This window comes from Drosophila guanche, unplaced genomic scaffold (assembly GCF_900245975.1).
Source record: "Drosophila guanche unplaced genomic scaffold, DGUA_6, whole genome shotgun sequence".
Lineage (NCBI taxonomy): Eukaryota > Metazoa > Arthropoda > Insecta > Diptera > Drosophilidae > Drosophila > Drosophila guanche.
Genome location: NW_022995750.1, coordinates 5,975,079 through 5,998,811, shown reverse-complemented (window position 1 = coordinate 5,998,811; position 23,733 = coordinate 5,975,079). Strand labels below are relative to the sequence as shown.

General features: G+C 45.0%; 5 protein-coding genes and 2 long non-coding RNA genes across 13 annotated transcripts; 4 read left to right on the top strand and 3 right to left on the bottom strand.

The window, feature by feature from the left end:
* Positions 1-163: 163 nt before the first annotated feature.
* LOC117586722 (serine/threonine-protein kinase PAK 2) lies at positions 164-21,743 on the top strand. Of its 2 annotated transcripts, XM_034277016.1 has the most exons (3): positions 164-173; positions 13,978-16,091; positions 19,894-21,743. In XM_034277016.1, the coding sequence occupies exon 2, from the start codon at positions 14,107-14,109 to the stop codon at positions 15,826-15,828; it is 1,722 nt and encodes a 573-aa protein (XP_034132907.1). In that variant the 5' UTR covers positions 164-173; positions 13,978-14,106; the 3' UTR covers positions 15,829-16,091; positions 19,894-21,743. The 2 variants fall into 2 exon arrangements, with proteins under 2 accessions (XP_034132907.1, XP_034132906.1); XM_034277015.1 differs by lacking the exon at positions 164-173 and having other exon boundaries at positions 13,325-16,091.
* LOC117586731 (acylphosphatase-2-like) lies at positions 354-1,162 on the top strand. The gene is made up of 4 exons (XM_034277026.1): positions 354-542; positions 614-630; positions 695-804; positions 878-1,162. Exons 1-4 carry the CDS (start codon positions 365-367, stop codon positions 990-992), a joined length of 420 nt encoding a protein of 139 aa, XP_034132917.1. The 5' UTR covers positions 354-364; the 3' UTR covers positions 993-1,162.
* On the bottom strand, positions 1,006-2,681 carry LOC117586734. The gene is made up of 2 exons (XR_004574011.1): positions 1,685-2,681; positions 1,006-1,476 (listed from the first exon to the last, which is right to left on the bottom strand). It is a non-coding gene; the product is annotated as an uncharacterized LOC117586734 (long non-coding RNA).
* Positions 1,452-10,817, top strand: LOC117586718 (platelet binding protein GspB). 6 transcript variants are annotated; one of them, XM_034277004.1, is made up of 10 exons: positions 1,470-1,640; positions 2,748-3,444; positions 3,493-3,916; positions 4,012-5,254; positions 5,825-6,306; positions 6,374-6,715; positions 6,987-7,302; positions 7,359-7,475; positions 7,542-8,931; positions 8,995-10,817. In XM_034277004.1, the coding sequence occupies exons 2-10, from the start codon at positions 2,956-2,958 to the stop codon at positions 9,592-9,594; spliced, it is 5,403 nt and encodes a 1,800-aa protein (XP_034132895.1). In that variant the 5' UTR covers positions 1,470-1,640; positions 2,748-2,955; the 3' UTR covers positions 9,595-10,817. The 6 variants fall into 6 exon arrangements, with proteins under 6 accessions (XP_034132893.1, XP_034132895.1, XP_034132896.1 ...); XM_034277002.1 differs by having other exon boundaries at positions 1,452-1,589; positions 2,748-3,916; XM_034277005.1 differs by having other exon boundaries at positions 2,748-3,916; positions 6,374-6,661.
* Positions 5,160-11,661, bottom strand: LOC117586735. The gene is made up of 3 exons (XR_004574012.1): positions 11,502-11,661; positions 5,570-5,674; positions 5,160-5,507 (listed from the first exon to the last, which is right to left on the bottom strand). It is a non-coding gene; the product is annotated as an uncharacterized LOC117586735 (long non-coding RNA).
* Positions 10,937-12,448, top strand: LOC117586728 (techylectin-5A). The gene is made up of 3 exons (XM_034277024.1): positions 10,937-10,977; positions 11,038-11,458; positions 11,523-12,448. The coding sequence occupies exons 1-3, from the start codon at positions 10,972-10,974 to the stop codon at positions 12,227-12,229; spliced, it is 1,134 nt and encodes a 377-aa protein (XP_034132915.1). The 5' UTR covers positions 10,937-10,971; the 3' UTR covers positions 12,230-12,448.
* Positions 21,744-22,146: 403 nt separating the features above from the next.
* LOC117586724 (methionine synthase reductase) lies at positions 22,147-23,721 on the bottom strand. The gene is made up of 2 exons (XM_034277019.1): positions 23,565-23,721; positions 22,147-23,513 (listed from the first exon to the last, which is right to left on the bottom strand). The coding sequence occupies exons 1-2, from the start codon at positions 23,682-23,684 to the stop codon at positions 22,242-22,244; spliced, it is 1,392 nt and encodes a 463-aa protein (XP_034132910.1). The 5' UTR covers positions 23,685-23,721; the 3' UTR covers positions 22,147-22,241.
* Between the last annotated feature and the right edge of the window lie 12 nt (positions 23,722-23,733).

Here is a 23,733-nt window from a genome sequence, read left to right as displayed (position 1 = left end):
ATGAATGCTTAAATAAATATTAAAACGAGAATAAAAGAAAATCTAAAAATAATTGTCGTTGGATTTGAAACACCGATTTCGTCATTTAAGCGTGGTGTGGTAACTCTGTTATTAACCCATACGATGTGATGGTTTTAAGAAGTATTATTGTTAGACCTGCAAACAAGTAAGCTGTATTTAAACGAGAGCTCTTCTCTTTGCGTAATTAATGTAAATTATTAACATGCATATTATAATTCATTTAACTCACATTTCTGGTATATCATCTCTACTAGCAAAGAGAATCAAAAGGTCACAGTGAATAAGTAGAGCACTGCTGACCCTCTAAGGGTTAAAATGAACAGAGCTGCCAACGCCTGTCACTATGGCACCGCACTATAATTCTGCCGTAGTAAGTTTTATATTTTTGTCGTTGCTGGCATTTCAAGTCAGCATTTGTTTATCCGATATCCAAATAAGTTCAAACGAAACAACAATGGCAGCATCTGCTGTGGCCAAACCTCTGTTTGCCTGCGATTTCGAGGTGTTTGGACGTGTACAAGGTATTTCTCGCGACCTGGTTTCACCAGATATCCGCCTGGCATGATCTAATTAATTTATTTTACCATTTCAGGTGTTTTCTTCCGCAAGGTAAGTGATGAATAGTTAATCTGGCCACTTGACTGATCAGCGTGATGAATGTCACCGAATCTAGTACACGGAGAGCCAGGCAAACAGCCTGGGCGTTAGAGGTTGGTGCATGAACACCAGAGATGACACGGTTAAGGGACAATTGGAGGCACCGCTTCCCCAGCTAAACGAAATGTAATGCAGGTTTTTTGGATTTGTATTACCTATCTGAGGCTAACTTTAGTGTCCTGACACCAATTGTTTGCAGGAAACATTGGCTAGAGACCAAAGGGAGTCCATCGTCCATTATCGAAAAGGCAACGTTTTCGGCGGCCAAGGAAATTCCCGACTATACTTTCAGTGGCTTTTCCATTAAGCGCTAGATCCCAAAACACGTTGCAAGCTCAATACATAACTTATTTTCGGTTTATTTAGAGTTCCTTAAACTATGTAATGTGATGTGAGTGCATGCACCTAAATATCCTATCCTCCAGTAGACTCGATTTCAAAACGTACAGCATATAAAGGTCATCTATAAGTGATTCAGCCCAAATCAGCAATTTCAGTCAGACAGCTAAAAGACGCATAAAATAAATGCACAAACAATGTATTAATAACAATTTGGTTGTAACAAAAACAAACCAAATACAAACGAGAGACACCGCCACAGGGTTGCCTTTAAAGTAGTTAAATAGTTAGCGTTGCCATATCCCAAAAAGTGCCGATAGGTACTCGATTCAAACGACATCTCGCTCGCACGCACGAAACTACTCGTACGCATTTGCTATTGCAGCGGTATAGGTGAGAGCGGGACGACCGGTGTTTTGGCATGCGTACTTTGCTCTGCCAGGGCGCAAACGAGTACAGCTTCGATACACGTCGTGCCAAAAGCGTAGCAGGCAGCGATGAAAAAAAAATAAATGAAAAAATTGTGTGAAGCGAGAACATTGGAAAACCCCAAGCGCGAACCACGCCATTGTGTAAGAAAAAAATCCAAAAATTGTGTGTACATCTTGCAAAACGGTTTAATTGTGCGTACAACAAAAAAATACTACCTAAATTTTAAGCAATTTACCAATTCTTGCGTGCTTCTGCTTCCGTCGGTGAATGTGTGTGTGGCTGTGTGTGTGTGAGTACTTGGACAATACTTTCGCGCTGAAAACGTTTTTCTACTCCCTTTTTTCCGCTGGATTCTAATCGTTTCAAACAGCAACAAACGAAACAGATTACAACCAAATAAGCATTTGTAAGGCAATTTGTGATTGTGAGTTGTATAAAAAAAAATTGGATTGTGTAAATAACTGAAAATAGTGGAACATTTCTAGACTCTCAAACACACACACTCATAAGCGCGAGCACGTCTTTGTATTTGTTTGCGTGTGCATGCATATTTTTGAGTCTGCGTGTGTGTGTGTGTGCGTGTTGTAAAGGCGCGAGGTGCTGTGCTGTTTGTCCACTAATTGTGGCTCAAAAAAATTCAATAAAAGAAATTATATAAAAATGTGGAAGCCAGAACAGCATCGCCAGCACCATGCGCAGGAACTAAATACATATGTTAATTCGTTTATCAAGCATGATGAAAAGTTGAGGGAAAATTGTGATTTTCATCTGGAAAGCAATCTGATTTCGTCAGTATGCAAAGATGTGTGTGCGTCTGTAGTTCTTCCATACAGTTTTTTTGTATTGCGCATCATTGTGAATGAGCAATAGCAATAGCGCGCATTCTGCCTTGCTGTCCGCACGCTCGCGCGCCAGTATCTCTCTCTGTCTCTCTTGCAAGTATTTGTTCTCTCACTATTAGCGTATGTGAGTGTCCCTAGGGTGGTGTGGGTATTTTGTACATAACACGCCGGAAAAAGACACATTTTGGAGGAGGAAGAGGCGGCTATTGAGATAATAAAATGTATGGGTTATATTAAAAAATGTAAGCGGCTTTTTGTTTAACAGTTAATTAGGTTTTAATATGATTTTACAGTTAACGCAGTAAGCTCTGCCAGTGTATGCGCGTGTGTGTGATTTTAAATTTATTTGTAAGCGTATCAAAACGGAGAGAACAAAAAGTGTGCTCTGCATTTTCCTTACAAATATTTAATTTTGAAAACCATTTTGATAAAAAAATATTTGAATTGTTTCCAAAGCGAGTTTTCGTCGAATCGGAACGTACCTGCAACGCAAGATCCGGTAACAAAATCAAAGCAAAAGCGAATCAGGAAACGGCTTGCGAGGCCATTGGCTGCTCCTACAGCAACGTTCGGGACGTGTGGAGCCGATGCGAATGCATCATCATCAACAGGAGCATAATCAGCAGGAGAAGCAGCTGAACTGGCCAACGGCATCGAATCTACTATGGCACCAGCGCTCACCGCCGAGCCATTAAGTACCAAGGAGAAGCTAACCAGCGCCGCATCGCCATCGGTGGTGGTGAAGAAACCAGCGACGCCCACTCCGGCAACGGCCACAACGCGTGTGACGCGTTCCTCCAAGGAGGCGGCCGCCGCAGCATCAGCAGCTACCAAAGCTGCGGCTGCAGTCGTCCCGCAACGTGTTCCATCGAGCAGAATCAGTAACAATAAGCGTAAACTAAGCGGCGGCAACAATAGCAGCAACAAGCAACAAAATAATGATACAATGGGCCTAAGCACAGCTCCCACCCCACACACAACAACAACAACAACCACCACCACCACGAGCACAGGTTCAGTTTTTGCAGAAGCAGAGGCAGAAGCAGAAGCCGCCACAGGAGCAAGCGTGCCACCCATTAGCGACGCCGATGTGGCATCAACCAGTGCTACGGTGCTCCTTGAAAGCGAATCGCCTGCTCCACAAGAAAGCGAATCACCTGCTCCACAAGAAAGCGAATCACCTGCTCCACAAGAAAGCGATTCCCCTCCAAGCACCGACGTGCCTCCTGCAACGGCTACCATCGAGCACAACAACAACAATAGTAGTGGTAGCCGCGCCAGCAAGGACAACTCCACGGCACAGCTGCTGGCACATCTGAACAGCGATTTTGTAGAGACCATCTCGGCGGAGATCTGTCTGCGCAAGACCCTACCCGAAGTAAGTCTCAGCAAGGAGCCAGCACCATCCGCTGTGGCACTCACAGGAGCAGAGACAGCCGTGGAAGTAGCCGAAACTGTGGCTGAAGTAGAAGTTGAAACAGAAGCAGTCACAGGAGAATCCACAACGGATGTGCCAGAGCCAGAGACACAAATCGATTTGATTCAGTCGATGGAATTGGAGCAACCAGCGACGACGACTGCGTCAGTAGAGGAGCTGCCAAAGATCGATACAGATAATATAGAGGGTAAGCCAGAAGAGCAACCAAAAGATAATCTAGAGAGCCCTTTCCCTTCATAGTCCTTCTCTCTAATACTCCTTCTCTTTTTCCTGTTTTTACAGAGCGCCTCAGCCAGCTGGATGGCAATGCCAGTACAATTTTGGTGGAGCTGCCTTCGGTGCAGCTGGATCATGAGCAGGGTCAGGTGCAGGTGGAGGTTGTTATTCCAGCCACACCCACAACGCCCAGCCGGCAACAGGTGCAACAGGATCCAAGATCCGAGCAATTGCCTGGTATTCTGGCTTCGCCGCTGCCGGGCCAGAGGCACTCCACAGCTGCGTCAGCATTGAATGCGTCACAGTTGACGCCTCAGAGTACTTCCAGTTCCACAAATTTCCTCAAAGATGCCACAGCCGGCGTTGTTCTGGAGGATCCCGACATCGAAGAGGTCCTCAAGGCACTGAAAACGTTTGAGGGAAATCATGTCATCAATCCGGACATGTGTGATTTCAACTTCTTTAGCGAGGTGTGGGAGGAGCCACCACAAGCGACAGCGGTCACGCAACGATCCTTCACGCCACAGTATACCCAGAATCCCATTGGCGGTCACAGCGGCATCATCACTTCCCATGTCCCAACAGCAGACTCGATGGCGGAGTGTCAGAAATCAATGGAGCACCAGCAACAAATGCTCACGCGAAAGATGGAGCATCTGTTCCGGCGCATGCGGAAGATCCAGGCGCGCCAAATGTGCAGCCACACCAGCGATGAGGTGGCCGGGATTATGGAATGGGCCGCTCGCACCTCCCACAAGACACCCAATCCCGTGAGAAGTGACACGCTCAGTGAGCAGGAGACCACCGTGCAGTCGATCGTATCCGGGCGACCGAGGCCGGACTTTTGGGTACATCAAACGAAGCATCCAGTGCCAGCCAACCAAATGGCCAGCATCCTTCGCAGCATTGCAACGGCTGCGCGGCACCAGCAGATCTGTCATACGCCCAGCGGTGGTTCTGCTACCTTGGCCCCATCTTCTACATGGTACAACAGTGCCAGCTGTGCAGCGGCCGTGCCTGCAAAGGCACGTCGTGGCAAGAATCAGCTGGAAACATCAGCAGGAGCGGCATCCACATCAATGGCAGCAGCAGCAGTCATTGAACAGAAAACGCCCGGTTTGCATGAGATTATACCCTGCTTTGATACACACGTAACCAACGAGCTGACCCACGTCTCTGGGCTGCTGCACAATGAGATGCGGGAGATACAGAATGCCATTGATTCGGATGCGACAGAGTCGAGCTCTGGCGGCGAGTCTGCCGACGAGATGGTCACCTACAATAATAACGAACAGAAGTCGCTGACGATGTAAGTAATCCTCTTGCCTTTGGGTATTGCTTCTGTGCGAGTTTCTCCATTGTAAATGTTTCAATTTGTTCGTGTCACACGTTCTATTAGACGTTGAAAATTAGTTCTAGGATACAGTAGGCTTAGAGGCTACTTGGAGGTATTCGATCCAATATGAAATGGGAAGAATTTATCATCCTTTAATGTGGTCTTATCGTTGAAGAGAATCATTTCCATTCAATATCTATGAATTCTCTATTCTTATTCTCATTCTCTTTGAAAGCTTAGTTTCGATTACGACTTCTTAAAGATCAACAATGGCATAAAAAAACTTACCACTTTAATGTCTTTACGTATTCCTCATATTTTGCATTAATTTAAATGGGTGTACGGCTCACCCACTCATCAATGTCCTGCCAGAACGAATTAAAGACGCGCGCGCTAAGAAAATAATTTAGAAATATTAAATATATGTACAACAACAAAAAAACGATCTTGCAATGGCAAAAAAAACAGACTACTTTGATTAGGTAGAGCTAGAAAATGAACTTTGAACCTCCACGACTAATTTGCATATTTTGCTTGTTTTAGCGCCCGTCGTGCCGTGTGGACATACTCTAAGGATCGAGCAAATATTGCACTGCGCTGGTCCTGGCTCTGCTCACAAATGGCAGATTTGGAGGGCAGGAAGCGCCAGTATCGTGAGATGTATATAGATTTGACTCAAGCAAAGGGCGCCGTGGAGCTGGAGCCGATGCAGGTGCAGCAGCCGGCTAATGGTTACAAGGAGGAACCATCCAGCGAATGGCAATGCAGCCGCGCCCGTCCCCTGATGCTGAGCAAGTTTCGTAAACGCAGCCTATTCCAGACCACGGGCATACACACGATTTCCAAGAAGGCAGCACGCCCCAGCAACATCAAATGCGGCTGCCAGTGGCCCCAGATACCGTGTGCCCTGTGCACGGGACGACCAGATCCGACAGCACCGCGAGAGTTGGCCGAAATGATGATGCCCGCAAATCGAGTGGCGCTCCTCGATCCCGGCTATCATCCAGTGCTCAGCTTTGACACGGGTATGCAGTAGTACATTTTCAATTAGTTACAAAATCATAAATAATCCTTTGCTTTTACCTTCCTTAGATGTAACTCAATCTGTGCATTTTGAGGCCGTTAGCCGGCAAGGGGACTGGCAGCAACGCGTATCACGTTGTCAGGCCAAGACCGTTGTCAAGGGTGTTCATAGGGCGGAACGCGAGGCCATTGCTGCTAGCAATAGTGCTGCTCGTCGTCCCGGCGATTTGATCAAGCGTCGCTATATAAGACGCAAAGAGCGTAACAACAATAACAATAATAATAATAATTCAAACTCAAATAAAGATGCCACTACAACGGCAGCAGCGGCGACGGGTCTTGGGGACAGCGGAAATGGTACAGCAACTTCTACTTCTTCTACGCCTTCTACAACGCCACTTGTGGCCAACAGTAAATTATTGTAAACATGACAAACATTCGATATTTGTTATTAACATACAACAACAACAATCTTTTGCATCTCTTCTTTTGTTTCTTTCCATCCAAACCAACAACAAAACTATCAACACGAATCCACAACAAATTGAACCGATCCGAACTGAACCGAAACCACCGATCCTTCCTCCAAAACACCAACCAACCAACCACCAATCACCATATGCAACATCATCAAATTGTTTATTATTGCCCTTCGTTTCTCTCGTATCATATGGGGATGCAGCGAGCAGGAGGCAGCAGACGCAGCCACCGATTGGAATGAACGCTTCGAGCATATCGTGGCCAGACTCTCGCCAACGCCAACGACAGCGCCACCTCAGTCCCTCCTCAGCAGCAACAGCACCTCAGATCTCGAACAGCGACGCTAAGCGGCGTCGCACATCCACAAAAAACAGCAGTAGCAACAGCAATTCCAACGCACCAAACAACAGTCATCTAAATGGGTATAGCGATCAAAGCGGAGTAGGAGTAGGAGGAGATCTGAGAAGTAGTAGCCGTAGTCGTCACGCCTCACCCACGCACAATCAACGCACGGAGAGGTAAGGAATAAACAATATAATCTACAGCAAAGGTTCGATAAAACCTTTACTTTCAGAACAACAGAGCGTCGTCATCGTCCCGTTTATGATATTGATAACATTGTTATACCCTATAGTATTGCTGCTCAAACGAAGGTGGAGATACTGCCCTACAAAGAGATACCCACACCCAAGTATGTTCTCTCTCTCTTTCGGTACTCAATCATTTGTATAAAATCTGTACTCTTGTTTTTGTGTAGATGGCGCGTTGTCGATAGCGAGACTGATAACACAACACCCGCAGAACCAGCAGCATCATCAACTGATGATTCAACAGCAGCACCAGCACCAGCAGCACCACCAGCGCCACCACTACCAACACAAACAGAGATTAAGTCCGGCGGGAATGGCATTGTGCCAGCGGTAGCAGCAGCAGCTGGTATAACGTTAAATGAACAGAAGCCACAGGCACAGTCGGTGCCTGGGCAGCCTTCGAAGGTGAATGGCTTGAAGAAGTTACAGCAGAACACCAAGCACAATATTAACAATAATAATAACAATAACAATGGACTGGTAAATGGTAATATAAGAAAGGAGAAGGCGGAGGCTTGTGAGCAGAAGAATGTTCCCCCCCAGTTGCAGGATAAAGAGAAAGAAAAGGCTGTCCTCCAGGTGCTGGCTGGGCAGGCGAAGGCTAATGTCAGGAATGAGGATATCCTGTCAGCAGTTGGCTTGGAGAACGATATTCAGTCATCATTGATGACTGATAAAAAAGATATTCAGCCAACAGCCAGCGACCTAAAGGACATTCCGTCAACACTCAGTGACCAAAAAGACATGCAGTCCTCCTCCAGCGACAAGAAGGACATCCAGTCTTCCACCAGCGATGAAAAGGACAACCAGCCCTCCACCAGCAACCATAGGGAGTTACTTCAGTCAAAAGCCAGCAGAAAAAAGTCTGCCAGAGCTAAGAGAAAGTGTCTCAAGAAAAAGAAGCACAGGCCCAATGGGAAAATTGCAAAGGCAACGGCTACAGTAACAAAAGAAGAAGCCGCGACTGAAACTGCCGCTGCTGCTGGTGCAACAAGAGTCGAAGAAAAGAGCAAACCTCATTTGATTGAAGGTGTCCGAATAGCCACGGTGGAACCAATGGCCAAGCGGCCCAAATTACAGCTGGCCAAGGGCGGAGAGGGCGACAAACCCAAGACGAATGGCGGCCAATCGATTGCGCCAATCGTACAGTTGGACCCGGAGGAGGACGACGAAGATGAGGACACTTCCGATGAGGCGTACGCTGGGCGACATCACCTTGCCCAGATCGAAGAGCGGCAACGCTTCGAGACTTATCTGAAGTTTCCGTGGAGCACGCGACCGCGTGCCAATCGCCGGGTGGACAGTCGCGCCGAATCGAGTGGCGCCAATACACCGGATTCGGCCTCACCAGCGCCACATCTGGCTGGTGGTGGTGGTGCCGGTGGATTGGGGGACAACGAGAGCATACCCTCGCCGTTGGCCCATCCACTGGAGGGTTTCAACGATAACGGGGAGATGGTGGCGACAACGGTACGACCTCAGGCACGCCGAAGGACTACGTCCAGCAAGCTTAAGGATCAGATGGAACGCCGCAGTGCCACGCCGGACATAAAAGATGTAAGTACGAGAGTTCAGAGAGAAGAGCGGAAAGCTCTTACCATTTACATTTTCCAAACACAGACTTTTATTGAGCCATCGCCCTTCGAGCCGCTGATCTTTCCCCTGGCCGAGGACGTCTACCAGAAGATGCTGTCCGAGCGCTATGCCCCGCCCAAGCAAGAGGTACTGAAGCCTGAGGTGAAGCGCACCAAGAGCAAGTCCACATCCTCCAATGGCGATGGGGGATCAGCGAGCGCCGGAAAGAGCAAACGCCGCAGCAGCAAGACGAAGACCAAGCTAGTCAATGGGCAATTCAATGGTCAGCTAAATGGTCACCAAACGGCTGATGCTGCTGATGCTGCCGCAGCGACTCCAGCAAAGATCAATGGTGGCATGGATGAGGAGGTGGAAGATGACATGGACGACGGCGTGGACTTTGACCCAGATCCTGACGATATGCTGATGGAGGAGCTGGAGGAGGACTACCCCAAGCATCATTTGGCACCGCTCGATGACGACGAAATGCATGGTGATGATGATCTTTACAACTCTGCGATCGATGCCTATTTGGGTGACCAAGAGGCCCTGGAGGAGGACATGGCCGATGATCCGTTTGGAGACGATGATCCCAATGATCCTGAATGGAAGACCCGCAGCGATGGACCCCGCAAACGTCTCTAAAAAGCCAACCCAATATCCAAAGCAAACAACTTTTCATTCTTTCTCTCTCTCGTTACCAATTCATAATTTTAACAACAACATAGAAAACGATGTTTTATCAATTTTACACACAAAAAACACACAAAAAGGAGATGGTATGGAGCGATCGAGTATTTTAACTTGTTTTAAAAGATTTCTATTTGTTTGTTTTGCCGTCGTTTTGTTGTCGCACCCGCTGGGCTGATGACCGACAGCATGGCACGGCGTACTCTTTAACAATCTTCTAAGTTATTTAGTTCTACGACACACACACACACATGCGCCGCGAGGAGAAAGGAGAAAGAAAGAAATGCGAAAAGAAAACTAGTTAAGAGAGAAGGTGTTGTGTACCTTGTAAATAAAAAGCAGAAAAAATATAGCGAATAAGCTGAATAATTCTAAAGAAAAACTAAAAGAGAAAAAACCAAGTGTAAACTATAATATAAACAATAATAATGCTGAGGCGATTTCGACTAGCTTTGCGATTAAGGATCGAACACACCCACCACTCTGTCAATCGAAATGCAACACTTTCTTGTGTAACTGTGTGGGTGGTGAGTGCGTTCGGTTTATCGGCGAGAAGACAGCAAGGCAGCAGGCACTTGGGCTAAAAGCCCCACAGTGCGTTCAAGAAGAAAAGATTTAAGCTAATCTACATTTAAACAAATAAACTTATAAATATATATATAATATACAAAGAACCCACACACACACACATACATATATATATATAATAGATGCCGTTAGTGCGGTTTATATTTAGTAGAAGATATGAAATGTAATCGCGCGCACCGGCACAACAACCAACACCAACCAAACCCAATCCAACCCCCCTCAAGCTTGCTTTTACGTCATATTTGGTTAGGAAACAAACTTATGTAAAAAAGAAATATTCGGAAGAGAAGAATCGAAAGTGAAGAGATAGAGAAGAGAAGTGTGGGGGTGCAGTTGAGTGCAGCACGAAAATGTATATGTAATGTATTTAGTCGCTTAGTCGTTTTCATTTCTACTTTAAACGTTAGTAGTTATTAAACAAAAACAACAAAACACAAAAAAAAACATAAACAAGAACGGTTAAATGCGCCGTTGAAATGTTTATTCTAATTATTTTTCCTCTCGTTAAATACTTGAAGAAAGCAAAGAAAAATATGTGAAAGATTTACTAAGGATAGCAGAAATACAGAACTCTATATTCGTAAAAATTACGAGCCAGAGATTGTGTTCTCATATGCTTCATTCCATTAATTATTATTATTTATGGGGGGTAACAGATGTGGTAATTATTGTCACCATGTGTCTGTGTCAGAGGGTACGCCACTCTATGTGGTCCCTCAGTTGACGATCGAACAACGCCACGAGATGATGGTAAGAACATCATCGATCTTCGACGAAAAAGCCTCTAAAGCGCTTACTTTTTCGAGGTAGATGTCATTGGTATTCCTGCTGGGCCTCAGCTGTACTTTCTATAGTGGATCCACAATGCTGACTGCCAAATCGGAGCCAAGCATCAGGCAGTTGCTGGAAAAACAGCAGCTGAAGCTAACTCATCTAGAGTTTACACTGAGGCATGTCCTAATCAAGGTTTTGTTTCTCACTGATGCCGATGTGCATGCCCCAAGAAGGTTGCCACCGGATCCCGTGTTGGAGCTATCACAGCGCATGAATCAGCTGCTTCAGCGGCTGGAGAGTGAGGAGAGGGCCGCAGACATTCTCAGTAGAATAGAAGCGAAAATTAATGCATCAGAATGTGAGGAAACTACTTCAAATGAGACTTTAGTCGACCACAAAGCAAAGGCATTGGCAAATGTAACAGAGCAACACGAAGAAAAGGAACTACCGAAATTGGGTAAGCGGTAATTTGATATATAAAGGAATACCCCGACACTCACCTGACAATCGATGCACTGCAGATCCAATGCAACCAGCCAAGGCGGACTGCTACGAGCTGGAGGACGCCACACGACGGGATGGCGTCTATAAATTCCTAGTGCCAGAACTAAACGAAGTCGGCCGCGATTTCAATGAGCGCTTTTGCGCCTTCACCTTGGATGGTCCGGCCTGGACAGTGATACAGAGTCGCGGACCCTACCAGCAGCAGGAGAACTTTAATCGCACTTGGGACGAGTACCGTACGGGGTTCGGTAGCTTGGAGCGGGACTTCTGGTTTGGCAACGAATTTATACACAAGATTGTCTACCGCGACGATCACATGCTGCGCATCGAGCTGGAGGATCAGGATGGGGCGCGAGATTGGGGCGAGTACGCGGTGTTCCGGCTGGACAGTGAGAGCTACAACTACCAGTTGGTTATCGACGGCTACCAGGGTTCCATGCCCGATGCCCTGGAGTACCACAACAAGATGGATTTCAGCACTTGCGACCGCAGGAACGACCAGAGCCCGCGCGAGAATGTGCCCTGTGCCGTGCGCTTTGGCAGCGGCTGGTGGTTCGATCGATGCCAGGAGTGCAACCTCAATGGGATCTATCCAGGATCGGGCGGTTCTGGTATCATCTGGGCAGACTGGCGCAGCGGTAATTATACCTTGAAGACGGCCCGCATGATGATACGACCCGTACGCTTTGCTCCGGCCACCGCGGAGGACACTTACGACGAGTAATCCTCGAGCACTTTTAAAATTTAAATAGAATTTATCATCATTTTGATTGCCTTTTTGATCGTTACCGATAAGTTCCTCCTCCTAAGAAGCGTTACCGATAGGTATCGCGGCAAGTGGTCTAAAAGTCCATCGAAGCGATGATCTAAATACTTGTTTGGTTGCACACCTATTTTGAGCTACACTTTATGGCTGAAAAAGATTCTTCAAATATAAATATATTCATGTATTGGATAGGCTGCACACTTTCATTGCATTCTTAAAGTAATACTCAACTGCACTGCAAGAACAGTCTAGTCTAAAGCATGGAGATGGCATGAGATAAGACAATAAAATATTATGCGTATGAATACGCTGAAGCCTCTAAACAAAAACGAAATACAATATGTTTAAACATCGAATCCATTATAATCGAAGACCGCTCGGAGTGCTCATTTCTATGTAGACGTCTTGTCGTGTATGATACTGTTGTGCTCCCAACAGATCTGCTAAAAATAGAAACTAAGGCATATATTTTTCTCGCTAACACTTCATGCTGTAAACTAGTCTCGCAGTCTTGAAGTGTAGTGGAATTTAACACTGTCTTTTGCAAACTACCGATACATCGATATTTATTAATAACATACCATACTACTAGTTGTGAAATAAAGGAACATTCCATTCCTTGATTTTGCAAACAATCCAATAGAAATAAGTCATGAAAACTAACTAATTTTGTGCAGAAATAATTCATCAATCGGATGAAACTATAGTTTTACCGCGGAGACTCCTAACTAGCTAGTAATATCAAATAGAACATAAAAATCGAGGAAAATATTTAAAGATTCACTGCTTCCACGCTTTAAATATCTTAAATATATCGGTGAAATATATTGCTAGGAAAAAATATCAAAATAAAATAATATATATATCGGAAACATACTCTATACATTTATTGAGATCCTGTGGTTAGTTACCGAACTTTAAATAGCTCAAAAACATATCAATATATTGATATTTTGGGAAAAAAAATCACTATATAAATATATTTTTATTTTAAAAAACTATCGATATATTGATATTTTGATATATATTTGACAACCCTAGCCGAGTTGCAGCGCCGATTTTTTCAATCAAAAAAGTTTTTTTAATTACATACAAAGCAGAGCTCAAATCGGCTCTCAAAAAATTTTAATTGATTGCCCTCCGAAATTGGTTTGTTCTGCTTAACCATGGCCTACACGAATGGTTGAATATAGCAAAAGGATTTCTCGGCACTGCCAATTTATAAGAACAACAACTGAAAGAACAAGACGGCGGCCACTCCTTTTGTGTCCGACTCGACTCCCCGTGATGTGTGTGTGCGTGTTCGTGTCCGCGTCCGTGTTTGTGTATTGTAATTGAAAAATTGTGATTACTGTATGAATTAAGGCTGCAATATCGTAATAATTAAGAAAGTGGCCAGGCAATAAAAAGTGAAAATTTGCTGCGTTTTTTATGTGTGTCTGCAAGAAAAGAAATAACAACAAAAACAGCTACGGTGAAGGCAACTCAACTACAACTACAGTTAGAGATAAGAAGAGCTCTCACTCACCCACACAAACACACGCTTTCATTTACACGCGAGCAGAACAGAACGAGTGTGTGCGTGCGTGTGCCTGTTTTTATGACTCACGGCTGGGCCAGTGAGTGGTGGAGCAAGTAAGAGAGCGATAGTAGCTGAGCTGCTTGACTACCTACGATACGGCAGCAAAATACAGTAATTTCCCGAGCTGAGCGCAACTAATCGCGTTTGGAAGAAAATTCCAAAGTCTCCGCCAGAGACAAAGGAAGAACGAGATCCGAAAGAGAGTGAAAAACCGACAGAACAGAGAAAACCCAAACCGAAAAACATCACGAACATGAGTTTCGCCAAGTGGTTCAAGAAGAAGGAGCAAATCTCCGAGATCGGTGCACCCACAAATTTCCAGCGGCACTTTCATGTCTCGCGAAACCAGGAAACGGGCGATCTGGAGGGTCTGCCAGCGCCCTGGGTGCGGCTGATGAATTCACAGATCACACGGGACGAGCAGGACAAGAATCCGGATGCCGCCTACCATGCCGTCAAGTACTACAACTACTCGATCAAAAAGAAGGAAACCGAGGTGTTTAAACCCTTCATCACTGAGGACGTCATCCACGAGGAGTCCAAGGAGATCGAGAACTATGTCAACTACAAGAACAAGCACAAGTCCCAGGATCCGGAGAAGTCGGATGACGATGGCAGCTCCACGACCACCGAAACGGAGACCAGCAGCGGCTGTGGCTCGTCCACGGGGAACAGCAACAGCAGCAGTATCAACGACAGCAGCCAGCAGTCCCATGGTCCCCTGGATGCCCATGCCCCTCATCTCGACGAGATGTTTAAGGAGCTCAAATCCAACCTGGAGCACCGCGAAACGCTGAGGGCAACGCCAGCCATGACCAGCCAACAGGAGCCACCGCCAGTGCCGCCCAAAAAGTCCACGCACACGATGCCGCCCAAGCCACAGATCAAGCCAAAGCCCCGAGTCACCCAGAAGTTCTCGCGCTCCTCCGACCTACGGCGGGAGGATGACGATCACCACAAGGTCAACACAGACACCATCATCATCAAGCCGGCGGCGCAGGGCCAGCATGTCGATGCCTCTGACGACAATCCCGACGAGACGATACTGCGACGGTCCAAGGAGAAGCGGGCTCAGAAGACCGATGCCGAGATCTACGATGAACTTAGAGCCATCTGCAATCCCGAGGATCCGCGGGAACGCTACAAGACCACCCTGGAGGTGGGCAAGGGTGCCTCCGGCATCGTGTTCATAGCCGGCGATCTGACAAACGAGGCTCAGGTGGCCGTCAAGACGATCGACATGAAGAACCAGTCCTCGAAGGATCTCATACTCACCGAAATCCGGGTGCTCAAGGACTTCAATCACAAAAACCTGGTGAACTTCCTCGACGCCTATCTGCTGGAGCCGGAAGACCAGCTCTGGGTGGTAATGGAGTACATGGACGGCGGCCCACTTACCGACGTCGTCACCGAGACTGTGATGAAGGAGCGCCAGATCGCCTGCGTCTGCCGCGAGGTACTCTACGCCATTAGCTTCCTGCATGCGAAGGGCATCATCCACCGCGACATCAAGTCGGACAACGTGCTCCTTGGCATGGACGGGTGCGTCAAAGTGACAGACTTTGGCTTCTGTGCCAATATCGAGGGAGATGAGAAGCGCCAGACGATGGTTGGCACCCCCTACTGGATGGCGCCCGAGGTCGTTACGCGGAAGAAGTACGGCAAGAAGGTGGACATCTGGTCAATTGGCATCATGGCCATCGAGATGATTGAGGGACAGCCGCCCTACCTATACGAGACACCGCTGCGAGCCCTCTACCTGATCGCTGCCAACGGACGGCCCGATGTCAAGAGCTGGGACAAGCTGAGCCCCAATCTGCAGGACTTCCTCGATCGCTGTCTTCAGGTGGAGGTCGATCGACGGGCCACCGCCGACGAGCTGCTCAGCCATCCCTTCCTCAACGACTGCAGCGAGGTTAAGGCCCTGGTGCCCAACATTAAGGCGGCCAAGAAGGTGCTTCGACGCAACGTATAGTTAATGTGCAACCATCGGGCGGCCAGGCTGCTTTATGCGTGATCGAAACCCCACTACCAAATCTTGATCCCGACACCAAGCGCCACCGGACCAGCCCCCCCCTGTGTATAATGAGTTTTCAATGTAAATTTTATTTTGTGTGGAAGAAACTGGAACAGAATGCTGATCGTAGTCTTTTTAGTGTGGTAAAGCAACCCCGTAAAATAGAAAAACAGGAACTGCAGCAGCACCTAGGACTTGGCGAACTCCCCCGTTGAAAACAGGTAAGTCGCAGTGCCAAATCCCAATCACAATCCCCTGTCCCAGGTAGCTTGGGTTCCCACACATGTTTACCCTAGTTTTTCGGATTATTCATGCGCGAGCCCATCTCCATTTCAATGGAAACCTTTTTCGCAATACCACAAATGAGGAAACATTTCATTTCGGTTTATTGGTTGTTGGGTTAGTTTTAAGTGCGTTGTTCGAAAGTTGTCAAAAGAGCACGGGCAGGCCAAAAGAGCGATTGTTGACTATCTTGATAAGTTTAATCAGTAGCTGGAGATTACCGAAGGTAACTTCGATCAAGGTTGAACAGTTTGCACGAGGTCTAAATGCAGAGGGTACTAAACGTTTACCAGACGTCTGTAACAAAGAAACGAAGCGGACATGCTTTCACGGCAGAAAAGTTATTTTTAAGACAGATTTCTGGATTAAATGATGAACACATCCAAAGATCATGTGTAACAGTTGATTAAGCCGGTTCGGATTAGCCGACAGACCTTCTGGAAAATAGAAACGAAGAATCAAGGGTATTTAAAGGGTCGACCACCAAAGGTATTCTCTTTTTTCATAGTCCAACAGCCATCTCCCTCTCACTCTGTTGCACACTCTCCGAAATTGCTTTTGCATTTACTTCATCCCGGAGAGGAAAGCATGAGCCGTTAGTTTACGAGTACACTCATGTGTAGTGTCATCTCTTTCGTGTGCCTACCGTATTACGTATGAAGTTTGGTTGTTGCTGAAAGAGCAAGAAATCCCATTGAAAAATGACAAACAATACAATACAATCAAAGAAGAGCAGCGACAGCATAGCAGAGGCAACTGCAACAACAAAAAACAAGGCAAAGTACGCAATTTAACACGCTCGTTCGCATTTCCTGTTTGGAATATCGCTTTGTCTGGCCAAAATAATATTCATACATAATAATAATACAAAAAACTTAAATTCACACACTGACACACACATGCAGCAGAGAGACAGACAAAACACCCACACTCTTCCGCAGTTTCAGCTGAAAGTTTCTTTCTTTTTCTTATCACACCACTCTATAAGTGCTATTGTAAGTCCCCCTGGCTCCAAATTTGTGCGGAATTTATCAAATTTTCAGTACAATTTTTCGTGGCATTTCAATATGTATGTACATTCATATGATAAGAATAAATAAATCATAGAGCAGAATATGAGAGAGGAAGACAGCGAGCAAGACTAAAGAAAGCAAAAGTGGAGTCGAAGTAGAGTCCGTGCGTGTGATCGTGTGGGTGTGTGTGCGAGCAGCACAAAGAATGAGAGTGTGATTCTGTTTGCGTTGCTCCTTCTCCGTCTTCTGTCTTTCCCCATGTCTTCGGATCTCACCCTCCCACTTATTCAATTTAATTGCTTGTGCAGCAGTAGCTGTCTGAGGGGAAAGAAGGCGACCGTCGCGACTTTGCTGCGCTATTTATACTCTCTCCCACTCCCACTTTAGACAGAGTTCTTCCCCCTCCTATCCAGAGTTATTTTCCTGCTCCTCTGTTGTCTGCATGCTCATGCCTCCTCTTCTTTTTCTACCGGATCTCCTCTAGGCTCTTTATTTGTTTAGTTTACTTTTGCTTTCCGTTCTGCCTTACCCAGTGGAGTGGGAGGGAGATGCACACAGTAGCCGATTATCTGTCGACTTTTTGCTCATTTTAGATGCGGATATTGCGTTTTTTGAATGCCAAGAAAAAAGCAAAGAAAGAACGAGTTGAATAAGAATATTGCAAATATTGCAGTTCTTTGGGAGTGGTGCCTGTGGCTCCTGCTCCTGCTAGTGGCGCCGCAGGTCACGCTCCCCGCTCCATGATGCTTAAGGGGTTAAAGTACACTTCCACTCGTGCCAAATGTGTGTAGTGTGCATTAGTAAGCGAAAGGCAGAGCCGCTCTAGTATGAATACATTTGTCTCTGAAACCCCTTCCTCACTGCCAAAACGTCTTGTATATGTATGTACATATGTATTTTTCCCAGCAAAACGCCCCAAACAGACAGCCAGCAATGACTAAACCCCATTCACATTTAGTTCGATTTCGAATGGCGCTTCTAAACGATAATTTTTCACCTTGCGCAAAGGTTTCTGTGTTTTCTCCAGTGTGTTTGTGTGTGTTTCGTTTATTGAACCACATTGTTTGTTGTTTTTGGTGTAGCTATGCGGAATTTTAGATGATTCATTCATTATTTTTTCGGGGCTTCGCAACGCGTGTGGACTCAGAGGGCTCTTTTTTCATTACTGGCAGGGGTGCTTGTCATACCCCCACTCCACTCTTAATCACGCAAGAAAACAATGCAAAACTTGTGTTTTATTGTAATGATTTGCAGCGACATTATAAACTGGTATTTTGTCAGGATTTCCAATGTCTGGCAACGGCATACTCATCCACACTCGCACACATTCTCAGAGAGCTCTCGCATGCATGCATTCGTTGCATTCACAATTACAGTTACGATGCACATTCATACATATACATAGATATGTATGTACATATTTTTATTGTGGATTCATTGGATGCTATGTTTTGTAGTATGATCCACATGGGCTTCACACATGCACTCCACATGACACTGGCGATGATGATAGGATGGAACTTCTTTTGGTAGCTTTAATCAAATCTGGAGCATGCTCTCATTTGAATTCAAAGCCAGCTATCAGTTAACTATTGTTTTAAATACCCTTGCAAGAGAGAGAGTGGAGAGGGTCTATTATGATATTGATGAACACAATGCATCCAAGATGGATGCATCATCACAAAATTCTTTATTTTTACTTTTCTAATTACCTTTAATTACGATCTCATTTATGTCATATTATTATTCATAGTTTCTTAGAAAATATCAGGCTTTGTTGTTATTTACCTTATTTGTATTCCATTCAAATCAAAATCGGATTGATCGAGTTGTAAGAGTATCAAGAATTTCGGGCGCCCCTCTTGTTGCCTTTCTTTTTTGTTTTGTTTGTGATTTGTCGATGGAAAATTGTGTGGAAAACTGACGGAACAATGCCACAGGCCCCAGTCAGATACATACAAACATATGTCGGACGTTGTTTCATTGAAATTTAAGCGTGACTTTTTGAGCGGGTGCGCTGTTGCGCTTCACATGCTGATAAATATAAATAATTATTGCGCTGATAATTGACTCCCCATTGCTCTCCCATGGCATAACAATACCCCACACAGTTCTCTCTCTCTCTCTCTCTCTCTCTCTGTCTGTCTATTTCTACTATCTTTCCGATTTATATGCGGCGCACTACGAACATAAAACACAGCAGACATACAAAACTGGTGAAACGGTACCAAAAAATGATGCAGATATCGCAAGCTAGAATGGTGGGGCATGGGGGCTTGAGGGCCATAAAACCTCACAGATAATGAATTATTATTAAATATTATGCAGTCGCACCTGACCTCCAACCAAACGCCACTTACAAATGGCCTCCCCCAATGAGTGAAGAGCGGTCTATATTTAACAAATTCTTTTTGCCCCAGTACACCTAATCAGCTGTTAATATCACTGTTCCCCTCTTAAGAACTGATAAGCAGGGTCTTTCGCTGATAACAAGAACAAGTTGTATGATTAATACATTTTACGTGGCTGGTTACCAATACATAGGAATGTGTACACGATATGCATACATCCTACACGACGGTATGTTCAGGGTGATCGCAATTATTAGAGGTCGAAATGTTAATTATGCCCCAATTGTTGACTTTAACTGTACTCTGCTGTTACTTTAACAATTTGGCAGCCCACAAATATTGATACTATCTCTCTTCTCTCGTTGTCTCTCTTGCAGCAGCAGCACGTGTGACAGGCAAGAGGAAACCATCGCCGTGAACGCGCCCTGGGAAGTCTTCGTCGTCGCTCACTCTCTCGCATGCAGGAAGGCGGAATGCGGGGGAGCAGTTATCGCTTAGATTAGATTGTCATATGGCAAAAAAATTAGCTTATTTCGTACATTGTAAAAATGTATGTGACTACACACAGTCACACAAAGGAGCACACACACATATGATATAGATATTGTATTATTAAATGTTTTGGACATAAGTTGGATTAATATTGATATACCCGTATATTTACATAATTGTGATTTAAGCGATTTTATCAAATCTGCATTATGCAATTCTACATAAAATTCGTCGTAGTCTCTAAGTGAAAACAAAACTCCAAAACCATACACATACAGTAAAACCCTATTGCAATACTTGTTGTAAATTAGAAAGCAAAAATATATAAAAAATATCAAGTAAAGAAGCTTGAGATAGAGCAAGTGGAGAAGTGAGTGTAACAAGTGCCATTAGGACTAGAGCTAGCGCAGCAGCAAAGCGACAACCACACCAACACCAGAAAACAAACAAACAACAAAATTATCTATACAATTCATGTCTTTCCCATAGAAAACACAGATATCAGATATAGCTATAGTTAAAAGCATGCATACCAACACAAATCTGTGTGTACTATTTGTACTAGCTGATATTCGCAAAATGTTCGATTGAGTGTAAAGTTTGTTCGATATTCCATTTAAATTAGTACAAACATAAGACTAACGACAAAACAATTTAAATTAGACAACACCTGTTCCTCTTCTCGATAAAATTTGCCATACGCACAAAAAGGATAATGTAGTTCCATACTTAATAGAGCAGGAATTGTAATACTATTCTAAACTGAACCATATAGATGATGGGAGGAGCTGTTTTGATATCAGTAATGTGTGTGTCAAAGCTATAAAACAAAAACAAACATATTAAAAAGAATATCCTTAAAGAGAGTATACATCCATATGTAGATGTGGTATCCATACACGAAAACCTAGTCCCAGCGGGAAATTACGAGCAATGCCAAAAGAGTAACGAAAGAAAGTAATCGATCAGCACCTAAGCACCGAAATGCATACATATATAGTTCTGTTTGGCATCCGTTTTTTTGCTTAGTTAAATTTACTTGAAGTAGAAGCTCTTTTCCAAACCACTAGATTTATCCGAAAACGTATGCTCTCTCTGCAAGAATGAAAAGGGTATATTTGAGGATCTTTGGTTAGCTTTTCTTAGTTGTGTGTAGAAATCTTAGTAGGGATTTTTCTTTTACTTGCTATTCTGATATTAGTGGCTAAAATCTGCTGCTGCTGCTGCAGATCGGTTCATAGATAAAATTTATATACGAAACGAAATCCCATTCATGATTTTGAAAGAGCTTAACAGATTTAACGAAAATTTACTTGATTTTCTTAGTTTAGCTTAAATATGAGTATTATGATTAGGCAAGGCAACGAACGGAAAGTAGAAGTATTTGGTAGAAGGATGGAGAGGGATGGGCTTCATTGGAAACAAAACACGAGACATACCCGACCTTACATATTCGCAAAAAACGCATTTAAGACGAAAGCAAAGATTGCAATTAATAACGTAAACGTAACAAATGAAACTTAAGTCTTACACAAACCGAAACAAAAAAAATGGTAGCATAAATTTTTTATACGCAACTTTTATTGCAATTGTAAAGAGACGACGAGGAAGAAGAGCGAAGGGAAGTGAATGTAGAAGCTGAAATCAATTTTGATCGATTCGTAATTATACAAGAAGAATTGGCGCTATTTCAATTAAAACTAAATGTAGTTCGAGACACAGAAAGCATATTAAAGAAAAAGAGCAAGGCCTAGACATGGCTTGCCGGTAAATAAACAGTATGATAACAACTACGAAGATATCGATATTTGGGCGATAACGAAAGCGCTTTAATGGTAGCTTCATCGTTCGGTTACGTTACGCACAAAAAAACAAAAGAAAATTCCACAATAATTTTTTATGATTTTCTACAAAATGCACAAAATGTATTTTATTTTGCTTACAAAAAAAACCTAAGTCGTAATCGTATATTCTGTACTCTTATTTATAATTATTTTGCAATTTAGCATTTAAATGTAATTTACACACACACTCACAGAAAAACATTTAGTTCTTGTCGTCCCACTCCCCCACTTTGATCATTGAGGATGATAATGCCGAGATGTGTCCCTCCCCCTCACACCATTGTATGTATTTAGTTTAGTCCGCTGCACTGTAATGTTTATTTTGTGTTGTTAAATATATCGTTATTTACTTATTCGACCAAATCAATAGCATTCTTTTTGTGATCGTCCTACAACCAGAGATCCTCGCGGTATTTGGCCTGTTGGCGCAGCTCCTTCAGCTGCTGTGTGGCCTCCGTCTCGTCCAGATGGAGGACTTTCTGCAGGCAGAGGCCGACACCGCTGGCTATGGACGTGGATATCTTGGCGCCATCGGCACACACGTAGAGAACTGTATCCGGTTTGAGTAGCAGCTTCACCAGCTCCTCTGCGTCATCCTGCAGCAGCTGTTGCACGTAGGTGGGAGATTCCACACGGGAGTGGCACATACGCAGACGCTGTAGCACTGACGCCTGTTCCCAGGCTAGCAGTTTGTTTCGCTTGAGAACAGCTTGCGGGGTCTTGGCACCCACATATAGCCAAGTTTCTCCTTTGACCGGCTGCTTCTGCTGCTTCTGATGATGCTCCTTGTGGGCCAGAAAACCGAGGAAGGGGGCCAGTCCAGTACCCACCGCAATGAGTATTTGGTTTTTGCATAGATCCTCCTCCGTGTAGCGGAATGTATTGGTTAGACGTGGATAGATAAACACTTTAGCCGGTTGCTCTTGCTGCTGGCACTTTGCCTCCAGCATACTGGTCGTCACCCCAGCCTTCGGACTCTGTACGGAATAGATGATGCGAAGCTCCTGTGTGCCAGTTTCCAGAGGACTATTGGCTATTGAGTAGGGACGCGGCAGTAGTCGTGGCAGGTGCTCCACCAGAAACGCCAATGGTGGCTGACAGCTGCCACACAGTTCGAGAATGTCCATAAAGCGTAGGCCACGCTCTAGGATTAACGAGTTGTAGTGTTCAGTCGCCTGTTTGGAAGAGAGGCAGGCCAGGAAACTGCGCTCCTTGGCGACGCTGGTGTAGCCCGCCAGGGCGCTGAGAAATTGCTTCTGCAGAACACCATTGAGAGCCAGGCAGTTGGTGAAAATCTCGCGTGGGCATGTCGAGTCCGGTATGTGAGCAGGAAGCTTGGCGTTCTTCTTTGCACACTTTAAGGAAAGTTTTATTTGGCAAATGGTGTCTGCCTGATCGATCAGTCCGAGGCGATCCAACAATTGCTCCACCACTGCGGGTGCATTGCTGGGCAGCACGCCGATTGTGTCCCCTGGCTCGTAGTCAAAGTCGTCTGACTCCAATGTGATTTCCACCACGCGTTTAGTTTCTGTCGCCTTATCGGCATCCACCAGAACTTTGCTCTGTTTTATACTAGCCGCTGTTAGCGTTCTCGTTGTCTGTGCGAATGGAAACTTTAGAATATCGCCGCATCTTCGCTGTCCGCATTTCTCCGACTTTGCCTGCAAAGGACACGTGAGTTTGAGCGACTCGTGCTCATTGGACACCCTTACCTGTTTTCTTATGGTGAAGTCAACCTGCAGGTTACTGTCCAGCGGCTTGGCTGGGATATATTCATTCAAAATAAAGGCCTCAATGTCGGCGATTTCTACGCCCTCCACATGGTGCGACATTTGATTTGATTATTCTGACAATAAGGTTTAATCGAAATCGGTTTAATCA